We start from the raw sequence: 12,196 nt of genomic DNA on the forward strand, positions 1-12,196 counted from the left end.
GGTTGACCAGATAAAGATGGGAGTGAATTTACAGGAACTTCATGGCTCAATTACTTGCTTTTCTTGATGACAGGGACTCTAAGTTCACCTGTTCAGGAGCTAAGGGAAGGGTGCAGATAGCATGACTGATTCTATGGAATGTTTGAAGTAGTAATTGAGAGTACAAGAGATGGAGCTGAGACAAGAACAGCACCCATATATACACCTATCCAACTCCATCACCTGGCTAGGGATTCATTCCATGACACTGGATATTGTCCTTCCTAAGCTATTGGAAACAAAGGTTCTGTTGGGTCACTACAGTCTGCAGCACACCAATTTTCCCTGTGGGGAGCGCTGTGCCAAATGAAGCTGGTCCCAGCGGGCCTTGCGGGTCCCAGCCAGCCTTGCGGCACGACTCAGCTTTTCTCTGTGATGTGTCGCGGAGTCGCCGGTAGGGTTCGGTGTGGCGAGGGGGACCTGCTTCTCTCTTTGTGAGAACAAGGGAGTGAGGGAGGAAGGAGGCTGAGGAGGAGGCCAGGACTGAGCAAGGACTAAAGTAAGACTGAAAGGGGAGGTGAGGGGTGGACTGGTTGGTGGCAGCAGCCTGTACCGGAAGTGGCGGTGGCAGTCGAGGCGACGCACCGTGAGGCAGCTACTTGACTAGGCCACAGCCGCCATGGCGATGAATTTCGGGGACCATGCCAGCGGGTTCCGCCACAATGATGTGATCAGGTTCGTCAACAATGAAGTCCTCACGGACGGCAGCGGCCAAGCCTTTTACGTGGCCTTCCGCTCGCGGCCGTGGAACGAAGTAGAGGACCGGCTTCAGGCCATTGTGGCCGACCCGCGGGTGCCCCGCGCCATCAAGAGGGCCTGTACCTGCAGCGCTTTGGCTTTGAGTGTGCGAGTGGCCACGAGGCAGCGGGAGGAGCTGCTGTACCATGTTCGGCGGCTGCAAATGCATGCGGAGGAGCGCCAGATGACCTCCTGGGCTGTAACGTCCCAGCTGCAGCAGCTGCGCCTGGAGCATGAGGTGGCGTCAACACAGCTGCACCTCGCGCAGGCTGCCCTGCAGCAGGCGCTGAATGAGCGTGATGGGCTGTACGGGAGGCTGCTCCAGATCGAGAGGTTTCCCCAGGCCGCTCCACTGGCCCATGAAATAATGTCTGGGCCGCAAGCAGAGCAGAATGGAGCTGCGGCATGTCCCCTGGCTACAGAGCAGCAGAGCGATATGGTGGCCATGGGGACACATGCTAATGCCCAGATGCCAACTCCGACAGATGTTCCTTATGTGCCAGAACCTCTGAGTCCTTGGGCCCAGGGCATGCAACCCCCTCTGCCAGTGCCACATCCATTCCCACACCCACCACCATTCCCAGTGAAATTTCTATTCTTGCCACCTCTACCACCTGCTGTAGTCATGGGGGCAGAAGCAGCAGCAGGCCCACTTCAGATGCCTCCTATTGAGATCCACCCACCTTGCCAGTGGCCTGCAGTGGGCTTCCAGGAGGAGATGGCCCCTCTGTGGTACCAAAGAAGCTACATCCAGGAGGAAGGTTCCAAAATCCTTCAGGGGTCATTCCCCTTAGGAGACAGCAGAAGCCACAGCCAGGAAGAAGGTTCAGAGAAGTCCCAAAGAATGCCCCTCCCCTGGGACAGTGGGTGCCACAACCCGCTGTCAGAGAGTCCCCACGGGACAGCCCCACTGGGGAGCAGTGGATGCCACTCCCAGGAAGAAGGTACGGAAGGACCCCAGGTGATGGATCCCCTGGGGAACAGAGAGAGCCAAAATCAGAAAGAAGGTCCAAAGAGGGCCTGGAGGATGCGCACCCTGGTGTTTCGCAGGAGCCGCAAACCAGAAGGTCCAGAGGGGCCCCAGGGGACTTTCCCCCAGGGAGACAGCAGAAGCTATAGCCAGGAAGGATGTTCAGAGAGGGCCCAGGAGATGGCCACCCTGGTGTTTACCAGGAGGCACAAACCAGAAGGTCCAAAGAGGCCCCAGTGGACTGTCCCCCTGGGGGACAGCAGAAGTCATATCAAGGAAGAAGGCCCAGAGAGGCCCCAGGGGACTGTCCTCCAGGGAGACAGCAGAAGCTATAGCCAGGAAGGAAGCCCAGAGAGGGCCCAGGGGATGGCCACCCTGGTGCTTAGCAGGAGCTGCAAACCAGAAGAAGGTCCAGAGAGGCCCCAGCACACTCCCCTGGGGGACAGTAGGAGCCATGGTGTCAGAGAAAGCCCAAAGAAATGGCAACCTCAGAGGCAGAAGGCCAAGAAACCAAAAGTGAATAAAGTCTCAGGATCCCAGCAACAGGAGAAGCCTGCCTCATTTCCAATTGCAATGAATTGGAAATGCCCATGGTGTAAAGCCATTAATTTTTCATGGCGTACGGCCTGCTATAAATGCAAGAAAGCCTGTGTGCCATTTGAGAGTGGAGGACAAACGCAATGATTTCAGGAAGGTAAGTAAGAATGGACACATTTCAAAGAGAAACCAATTTCCTAAGATCCTCTTCTGATTAAAGTATAACTTATTTACTTCACAGAAAAATTGAACCCCAAATTATGGAGAAAATTAAATAAAATAATTTATTATCCCATTACCCAAATTAGCCATTTTAAAAGTTGTTTTGGATACACATGCATACAAATATATAGGTATTTATATTCTCATTTTATTCATTTACTTGAACAGAGATGGACTACTTTTGATTTCTCCTGATTGCATTTAAATTTTGCAGGCAGTGGATTCTGGATGGCTGATGCTGATTGGTTAATACCCTGGAGAAGCTGAAGTCATGATGCCTTTTCTTTTCCTTTTTGTTTCACTCCTTTTCCTGAAAATGCCATGTATGTGGCTGGGAGCAGTTGTGTGATTTTAGAGTTAGAAGCTATGTTGAATTTTAGGAACAGTACTTTTCCTTGAAAATGCTATTATTCCTTTGGAAACAAATTTTAGAATCACCACACTTCCTTGAAAATGCTATTATTCCTTTTGAAACTACTGCAATGTTCACGTTTTCTTCATTTTACTTTGTTGGTTTTATAGGTGAGATTCTGTTTTTGTATCTCAGCCCCACCAAACTTGCTTGTTGCTGAAGAAGCTGAACCTGTTCCATTAGAAGATCTTCCAAGGCCAAAAGAAAGTGAGACTGACTGCAGACTTACTGGCTGCAGCAGAGAGGAGTAAGAGGAAGTCAGAGAAGAAGAGATGATTTGACACTCATCAGGGGGAAAAGGAAGAGCAGGATTGTTTTGTTAGAATTGAATTTTTCCATTGGGACAAGGAATTAACTTGGAAGAGTTTGGGGGGTTGTCGTGTTCAATTCTGTAGATGGTAGCAACCTTGATGAATTTCATTTAGTTTGTTAAGTAGTTATTGTCTAATATGTGTTAGGAGCTAGACTTATAGGTTATTATTTGGTGCACACATCATAATCCTTGTTGCTGAGTTGGTTAGAAGATAGGAGAGAGCATAATTTGGGATACAAATTAGATCGGGGTATCTTCTTTGCCTTGCATGTAGTGTTGCCTTCGGTAAAACCAATTTAAATAACATCTAGATCCATTTTTGCAGTTTTGTGGGCAATGTGAAAGAGACTTGCATGAAAGGTCTTGAGTAACCAAACTGCTAGTCTCATTGGTTTGCAGGTGAGACAAATAAGCAGTGGCAAAGTTCAGGAAAGTGGTCTTACAGAAGTGCAGGCAGGGCTTTTCTGATTGTCTGCTGATTTCCTCCTTTGAGAGGGACAGATATTTTCCTGGCTGCCAATAAGCCTGTTTGAAAGACCACTGGGGTGTCTTGAAGAAAGACAGTGCTCTGAGGAGTATTCACTACACACTCCAGCCCTCAGCCTCGGGCTGCCCTCATTCCAAGTCCCTTTCTAGTCAATAGGTGGATGAAGAACAAAATGGATTTCAAGGACAGGCAGACAGACATAAGGGCTGTGGGCTATGGATGGTGTTTCTCTTGGGAGGACTAATTTGGTTAAAAATAAAACTGGACTGGGGCGAGCACTCTTGGGAATGCCCCTGGACCCTTCCTCTGTGGTGCATCCTCTGCAGGCTCCCCCAAGGCAGCTGTTGCAAGGCAAGGACGGATCCAGGGTAGAGCTCGGGGGTGGTGGGTTAGATCCACCTCCAGTCCAAGCTAAAGATGTCTTCAAGTTTCCCTGTAAGATCCCACCCAGCTCACCAAAATCAACCTTTGTCAGGGGTTTTCTGATCCTAACTAGTAATAAAGAGTGTGCACTGGACTGCTGGGTCTTCTGCATAGTGTGTATCTCAGGGCAAATTTTCTCAGAGGTGGAAGCTTAAATCTGCATCTTTCCTCCATCCCACTGAAGTTCAATCTCATTTACTACTGGAGGGGCCTTCCTCTTATGAGGAATTACCCAAGAATTGGGGGTACTTCTGTAGGACCTTCAATCCATCATGATTGTCCTTTCTATCCTCACAGTCCAAGTCCACATGATCCCGTGAAGGTTAGCATATCTTCTGCTCCAGGGCGGTGGGGCAGGAGGGGTGAGTTGGGGAGGGTGCTTCTACCTAGGCTTGGAGCTCTGATGCCTGGAAGCCAGCCTCCTGTGTACCAAGAAGACATTTCCCTGAGATCCTGTCTCCCTGAGGTCCCCTAATGTCCCATGAACAGAAAGTTTCCTCCTGCATTTCTGCCAAGTCACTGTCCCCTCTCCCCTATGCATAATCCTATCAAGTTGTTTAGGATTCTGGAAAACAGCCAGGCTGTAGCCTGTCTGCTCACAAGACAAATGTTCCCTGAGGTGAAGGGGAGTGGAGGCTGGCTACCTGCTTGGTATGGGCACAGGAATGGGGAAAGAGAACAAAAGTGACCTTGCCCCGCAAGCATTCTCACTTCCCTCAGAGTCATGATTACTGGGAGGTCCTTGGTTACTTTGGAGGGGAGCACTTCAGAGGAAGGGATACATTAGGGATGTCAGACCCAAAGCTAGGTTTTCTGGATTGGGGGCTGGTTTTATGATACTGATGTGGGCTGATAGCTCCTTGGAATTTTGGGAAGATGGGATACAGATGAGACTTGGACATGTTTCAGCATAATCCATTTTCATATACCAGCAGTCATTCTAGATTTCACTATAGTTGTTTCTTTTATGGCTTCAAAATGGACTCTGTTGTTAATTGGCATGCTTTTAGGCCTTTATAAAAACAGACTCACCCTGTGTATAGCTTTTATATGTTTTAATATGATTACGCAGTCTTTCAGGGTCAACCTTTTTCAAAACAATCTGAATCATCGAGGCTGTCAGATCACTATTCTCTTCCAGGCTGTATACATGCAAGAAAAGGTAGCAGGTTTCTGTAGCATAAACCTGGGCTTTGGAGACAGAGAAAACTGAGTTCAACTACTTGATCTATTATTCAGAAGCTGTGTGACCCCAAAGAATTTACTGAATGTCTCTGAGTCCCACAAGTGTTAGTTCCCTTTCTCTATCTTCAGGGTTCTGCTCTGGATCATGAGTGTATGAGATTATTAACCATAGTAAGAGCTACCATTAGAGTGCTTACTATGTGTTAGGTACTCTAAGGACATTGTCCCTTTTGATGACTGTAAGGTATTATAGGTACCCATATTAATAGTTTTCAAAGTGGGTACAATTGCCCCCAATTTACAGGTGTGGTAATACCCAAATTTGGGACTTAGTGAAGCCTGGCTTCAGAATGAAATTTTACTAGTTCCAATGTCTATACTCTTCATCATATCATACCACCTAAGGTTTTACCCTTACTGAGGGATACATGTGCATTTTAACAGGGATCATAATACCTAAACCCAAAGAAATGACTGTGATGGAGGGAATTTGAGGTATAGTGGCAGTCTGGTGGTGGTGGAGCTGCTCTTTTAGAATATCTCAAATTTTGGCTGGGCGTGGTAGCTCAAGCCTATAATCCCAGCACTTTGGGAGGCCAAGGTGGGCAGATCACCTGAGGTCAGGAGTTCGAGACCAGCCTGACCAATATGGTGAAACCCCGTCTCTACTAAAAATAGAAAAATTAGCCGGGTGTAGTGGCTTGTGCCTTTAGTCCCAGCTACTCAGGAGGCTGAGAGAGGAGAATTGCTTGAACCCGGGAGCTGGAGGTTGCAGTGAGCTGAGATCATGCTACTGCACTCTGGCCTGGGTGACAGAGGAAGACTCAGTCTCATAAAAAAAAAAAATCCCAAATTTTGGGATATGTGATCGATAACCCAGGCTGCCACTGAGTAGGGCCATTTATTATCTTAGTCACCAAGACTGCAAAATAAGAGCAATGATTTAGGCAGTGGGCATGACTTGTGCTGATTCAGCAGACTGGACTTATGAAAAGTTTATATCTGAGTTTAGTATTAAGATAGGACACGACTGCTTACCTAAAGTCTGTCTGAATTATTCATTTTTTAAGTGAATAAGGTGGCAGCTGTATAAATCCAATATACAGTATATATATATATATATATATATATATATTTTTTTTTTTTTTTTTTTTTTTTTTTTTCCAGTGAGGAAGGAGGGGAAAATTAGATTTTGAAAACTTCAGACTCATATTGCCAAACAGGGATGTTTTTTACATTATGGTGCTAAATCTACGACAGAATGGCAAAGAAACACATAACTTCCTTATCACATGCTTTGTGAAGACTCAACACGGAATGGTAGTGGCTGCTTCTTATGTGGTACAGGCGCTGCACAACACTCTTCAGTGGTTTCTTCACTTCTAGCATGTGATAGAGTCAGTGCATCCACTGGCACTAAAACTCACGTACATTTAATGATACTCAACAGCCCTAGCCTGTGACCTTATGAGGTTGCCATTGAACAGATTTTTCTCATTCTCTATATTGTTTATTCTTTGGTGTTTAAGAAAAGGGTTCAGAAATAGTGAAATAGACATAGTAAGTGTTGCTGCACTGGGTATTAATAATCCCAGGAGACCTAGCACAATTTTTTGAGCACAACTCCCTATTTAGTTCACTGTTGGAGGCACTCTCTTCAATGGACTTAAGAATTACTCTACTCGGTCAGATCCTGGTCCATCTAGGCTGACTTCTCTGGGGCATAAAGCAATTGTGGAAAAGCACCATATCATCCTGAGTGATAATTTTAAAGGTAAGCAATGCCACTAGAAATCTCTAGCTTATTTTATTACTTTACACATCAAGTAAACAGCATGCATTCAAGGCGGGATTGTTATAAGCTGGGCAATATGCTTTACTCTGTGGAAGTGATCGTTATTACCCTCAGTGACCTTGTATTCTATTAGAAGAAATAAGGTAAATATGCACCAAACAGTTCTCAGTCTTTTCATCAATTGTTCCATCATATTTTTTTTGCTTGTAGATGCCAGTTTTTAAAATATTCTGTATGCATGTCAAATGACATCAATTAATACAAGATTACTTGTTCATTTAAAATTAAGGAAACTTATATAACTATAAAGTTCTCTCATACAAATTCTAACCAACTATAATTCTAACCAAAAAGCAGCCACTTGCCATTTTTCATTTAGGATTTTGGTGAGGATTCAATGAATTCCATTGTTATTATTATTACTATTATTATTATTACATGCAGCCTAATCCCAGCAAATGGACCATTTTACTAGGCTCTTTGTAATATTGACAATACCTCAAAATCAATATTACCTTCTTAAAATTCTATGAACCTTGGAAACACAAGTCAGGAACAACCTCTGTAGAAAACTAGTAGTTTTAATACATGTTAAATGCCAGTAAGTGCTAAACGATTTTAGAGAAGTGCAGTATATACCATTTTGGGTTCCAAAGCTTCCATGATAGCCAGATGGTTCCGAATTGTGTCTGCAGTCTACAAAAAGGTTGCTAGGAAAATTGGCTTTGTTTTACTTCAAAATAATACGTGGTATTACAGCTTCACTTGAGACATTTTCCAGCACTTTGTTGCTTGTGTCTATATCTACTATTCTAGATTTTACTCTTTATTCTGCACTACATTATAAAAATAATTTAACACAAGGCAGAAACCTACGATTACTTTTGTGGTAGGCAGCATTAAACCATACCCCAGTGTTTATAAAATGATGACAATGAGCTATCTGAGGATTTTGTCTGTTAGTAAAAGTTTCAGGAGGTTTAATCTCATTTATTTTTTGCTTGATATATATATTTATTTTGATAGTTTCAGTGAACCATGTTGGTTCTAGGAAGGAAAAAGATTGGACAAGTATTGAAAATTTCATACCATTACCACTACAGTTCCTGATATTGTCTAGACAGTTTTGTAACTTCAGAACATTTATGACTTGCTTTGTAAAAGACTCATAGTATTTAACTCCTCGCTGATGAATGATTCTAGCATTTTTTTCATGAAATATTTATTACTAAGAAGGAAAAGCAAAATAATGTCAGTGTTGCATATGTAACTACAAAATGCATTTAGAAATTCACCACTAGCTGTTTTGTTTGCTGGGTTATAATATTTAATTTGCATTTATAAAACTGCGTAGGGAAATGTTTGTAGTTCACTTCATTCCATTCCTTCGCGAAATTTTGGTATTTGTGATGTATAGATCAAAGTGGTCATCTGTGTTTGAAAACATCAGAGATTTCTTTAAAAATGTTCAGGCAAAAATATATAGACAAAATAACAGTCTCTTGGACTTTAATCTTTTCGATTAAAGCTCCAGTGGTGGAATTTTATTCTTGAGCTTTCAAGAAAGAGAACAGATTTTTTAGATGAAAAGCTGCAGACTCATTTACAAAGATGTAATATTTTCTTGTGCTGGTAGCATACCCTGAGGGCCCCAACCCAGGGTAAAGAGAGGCGGAAAGAAGATTCTGTCACGATCCAAAGGCAACTGGTTGATGAGGCCAAATAAGTACATGATGATTTATTTGCGTGTCAGGTGCCAAGGTGTGGGATGTGAAGAGTTGTATCTATAAACCAAAATGAGGCAGACCACAGGGTAGACGTTGGTAAGTGATGAATGTGAAAGAAGTCAATGTCAGAAATGATATACTTCTTGAGGCAAATTAGAAGCCACACTCTCTGCAGGGGGTTCTCTCTATAAAGGGACAGAAGAGGGGGAAAGGAAGGGAGCTAACTAGGTGCCAGGTACTCTTTTAGGTTCTGGGTGTGCTAAGAGGAATATGACATCATCTCTGTCTTCCGGGAGTTCACAGGCTAGTAGGAGAAAATAATATTGTGTATTTGTTAGGCTCCAGGCACACTGCATATACCATCACATCTATCTTCATGGAAAAAGATAAAAACTAGTGAGGAGTGGACTTCATTTGGTCTAGAAAACGTTCAAAAAGGAGAATGGGGTGATAAGACCTTATCTGTGTATCCAGGTCTTCCCAGGAGAGCAAATATCCATGTCACTTTAAAAACCAAACAAAACAAACAAACTAACCCCAAACTACTCAGTGTTCTGTTACTTTGGATGGATGAGCTTATGATCCTGTTTCCAGACCCGTAAACCCAGGAAACAACCTTGACTGTGAACTGAAGACCCTTCCAAGACATAGTAAATAAAGAGAATGAGGCTAAAATAGTATATCCGATTTGATAAGACATATATATAGACATGCTATGAGTCAGGGCATGGGACCAGTTGACACTTGAAATGTAAGAAGAATATTCTAGAAGTCCAGATTACAGTTGCTAGATAGGAGACTGAAGCCTGAGCAATCCAGTGCAGTGACCTCAGAATTAATGTTGGGACGCAGAAGAGGATAGTGGTGAAGTGCACAGGCTCTGCAGTCAGTGGCCTGTGTTCATATCCTGGGCCTGACATTGACCAGTTGTGCCACCTTGAATAGGCTACCTAGATTCTCTGGGTTTCAGTTTCTTTGTCGGTAAAATGAGACTAATAATAGTATTTGCTTCACAGGGTTGTTGATATAAATAAATGAGATAATACATTCAAAGTGCTTAGCAGGATGCCTGGAATTTAGTATGCAATTAACAAATATTAGCTGTTGCTATTATTCCGAGAATGAAACCTCAGAAGCATGCAGAGTTTCAGCTAGAATGAGGGAACTTCCTTTGAGTCGTGAAGGAGGCAAAATTCGTGCAATTAAAAAAAAAAAACCTGTACATAGCAGACAGAAAGATAAAAACACTTTCCATCTCGAATAGATTGTGTGGGTTAGAATATAAGTTGAGTTAGATATGCCACTACTATGTCCTTAGAGCCCCATCCTTTCCTCTATCTCAGCTCTTGTTAAGTGAATTATAATTGTCTGTTTTCTTGTCTGTCTTCTTCACTGGACTATGAGCTACTTAGGGGCAGATACTGTAGTTTTCTGTAACCTAAGTACCTACTATAATGTCTGGCATATGGTAGATGCTGATAAGTGTTGGTTGAAATAATAAAAATATTTAAGACAGGCTTAAATAAACACACACAACAACCCTGTCTCTGGCTTCTCACTTAAAAAGGGCATTTAGAAAGATTGGCCTCATAGGTAAACCCAGAGATTATCAAAAGGAGGTGCCCTTTTTTTAAAAAAACAATTTTTTTCTTTAATCATTTTTGTAAAGGAAGTGAATTTTAGTAAGTGCTGAGAGAATGTGTAAACTCACCACAGGTAACACTGTCATAACACTGTCACAGGAGAATTCACACCTATAGATGAGCTAGTGGAAGAACAGAGTTAGTTTTGAAAGGTCAGAGAAAAAGATTTTGAAATGTCAGAGCCACTCTATAAAACTGACCACCCTTGGCATCATTCTTTTAATCTACCTGGGTTTGAGAATAGCCTAGGGCATTTGAAATGAAGACAATTAGCACCTCAGACAGGGCTTCCACATGCAAAATTCTGTCACCTCTCAGAGACCTCAGGAGTTGACAAGTGTGGATAAGAAGATACTCTCAACCTTGGCTGGCAGTTTTTCTAAAATTTCAATGCTTTTATAATTTGATTTAAATAGCATCTATATTCTAAAAGGTTGTAGCTGTGAAGCTCTCTTCCTCCATTCTATGATTTTTCCCCTTAAGTTATTATAAAATGCCAAGAATGAAAATATTTCCTTTATTGAGGGAGATTGAGGAAACAGGTCTTTATTCTTATACACAAATAAGTTCAATCCATTTCCCCTCTGTTTCTCTCTAAAACACATTTGGCTTTTGTTTAGAGAATACAATGTTCAACCTGGAAGTGACCTTAGGGGTCATCTGGTTCAATTCCATTTGACAGGTGGAGAAAATGAGACTCAGAGAGAAGAAGTGATTTAGTGGCAAAACATGGCATATATTTCAACTCTCCTACTTACTGGACTACTGCTCCTTCCAATTCATCTTGTCATTTCAAAGACGACCATAGGCATGTAGAACCAATATTTTGTGTGTGTGTGTGTGTGTGCGTGTGCGCGCGCGCACGTAAAAGAGAATTTCAGTATTTTTTCTTTTATTGAGAGCATTAATTTCATTCATTCATTCATTCACACAACAAATATATATAGCACCTACTACTTGCCAGACACAGGATACGGTGGTGAGCAAAGTACACAAAATCCCTCCATCATGGACCTTACATTCTAGTGGGGGAGACAGACGATAAACCATTAATTAAATAATTCTGCTCCTAAGTGGCTTATACTTGTACTTGGGGTCCGTTCTTCCTAACTCTTTCTCTATTGGTGCCTTTACTATCTCCATTGCTCTCCTCTTTCATTTTCTCCCATTTCCTCTCGTGTGTATGGGGAGAGAGAAGGAAGAGAGTCATTTCAATTCCTCTTTTCTCTACGCTTCAAGCTCAGTGTGAAGTTTTGAATTTGCTAAAGTCAGGTTTAGTGCTGGTGTAGGATTAGAGTGAAGATGTCAGTATTTTTCATCAACACTGCACTAGTGGGCTGGCTTGGCTGGCCCAGCTGTCAGCTTGCTTGTAAGATGACAATGAGGTACTGGATGTGAAAGTTGTACTATTACCTTATAATTTATCTGTTTTTTAGTGCAATTTTAGTTGTGCTGAACCCCGTCATACCTGGCTGCTTTGACAGGTGTGCTATTTTAGCAACACGGAACAAAACAGAGAAAACAAGAGTGCATGGTACGCTTGTGCTGTCAGATCCAGGTTGCTCTGTTCCTAAGTTTATGGATGATTTGTTCAGAGTTGTTAAGAGACAAAAAAAGGTTAGGTTTTGTTTTCACTTATGTGACACTGAATGTTCTCACAGTTCACCTCACAGGTCAGCTGTTGCTCATATGGACTGATATAAAG

The 12,196-nt window shown here is 42.8% G+C and overlaps 1 protein-coding gene across 1 annotated transcript; it reads left to right on the forward strand.

The window, feature by feature from the left end:
• The first annotated feature begins 425 nt into the window (after positions 1-425).
• Positions 426-4,166, forward strand: TEX13D (TEX13 family member D). Its single transcript, XM_055268186.2, has 2 exons — positions 426-2,441; positions 3,029-4,166. The coding sequence occupies exon 1, from the start codon at positions 659-661 to the stop codon at positions 2,429-2,431; it is 1,773 nt and encodes a 590-aa protein (XP_055124161.1). The 5' UTR covers positions 426-658; the 3' UTR covers positions 2,432-2,441; positions 3,029-4,166.
• Positions 4,167-12,196: the final 8,030 nt, after the last annotated feature.

This window comes from Symphalangus syndactylus, chromosome X, assembly GCF_028878055.3.
Source record: "Symphalangus syndactylus isolate Jambi chromosome X, NHGRI_mSymSyn1-v2.1_pri, whole genome shotgun sequence".
In the NCBI taxonomy this organism is placed as follows: domain Eukaryota; kingdom Metazoa; phylum Chordata; class Mammalia; order Primates; family Hylobatidae; genus Symphalangus; species Symphalangus syndactylus.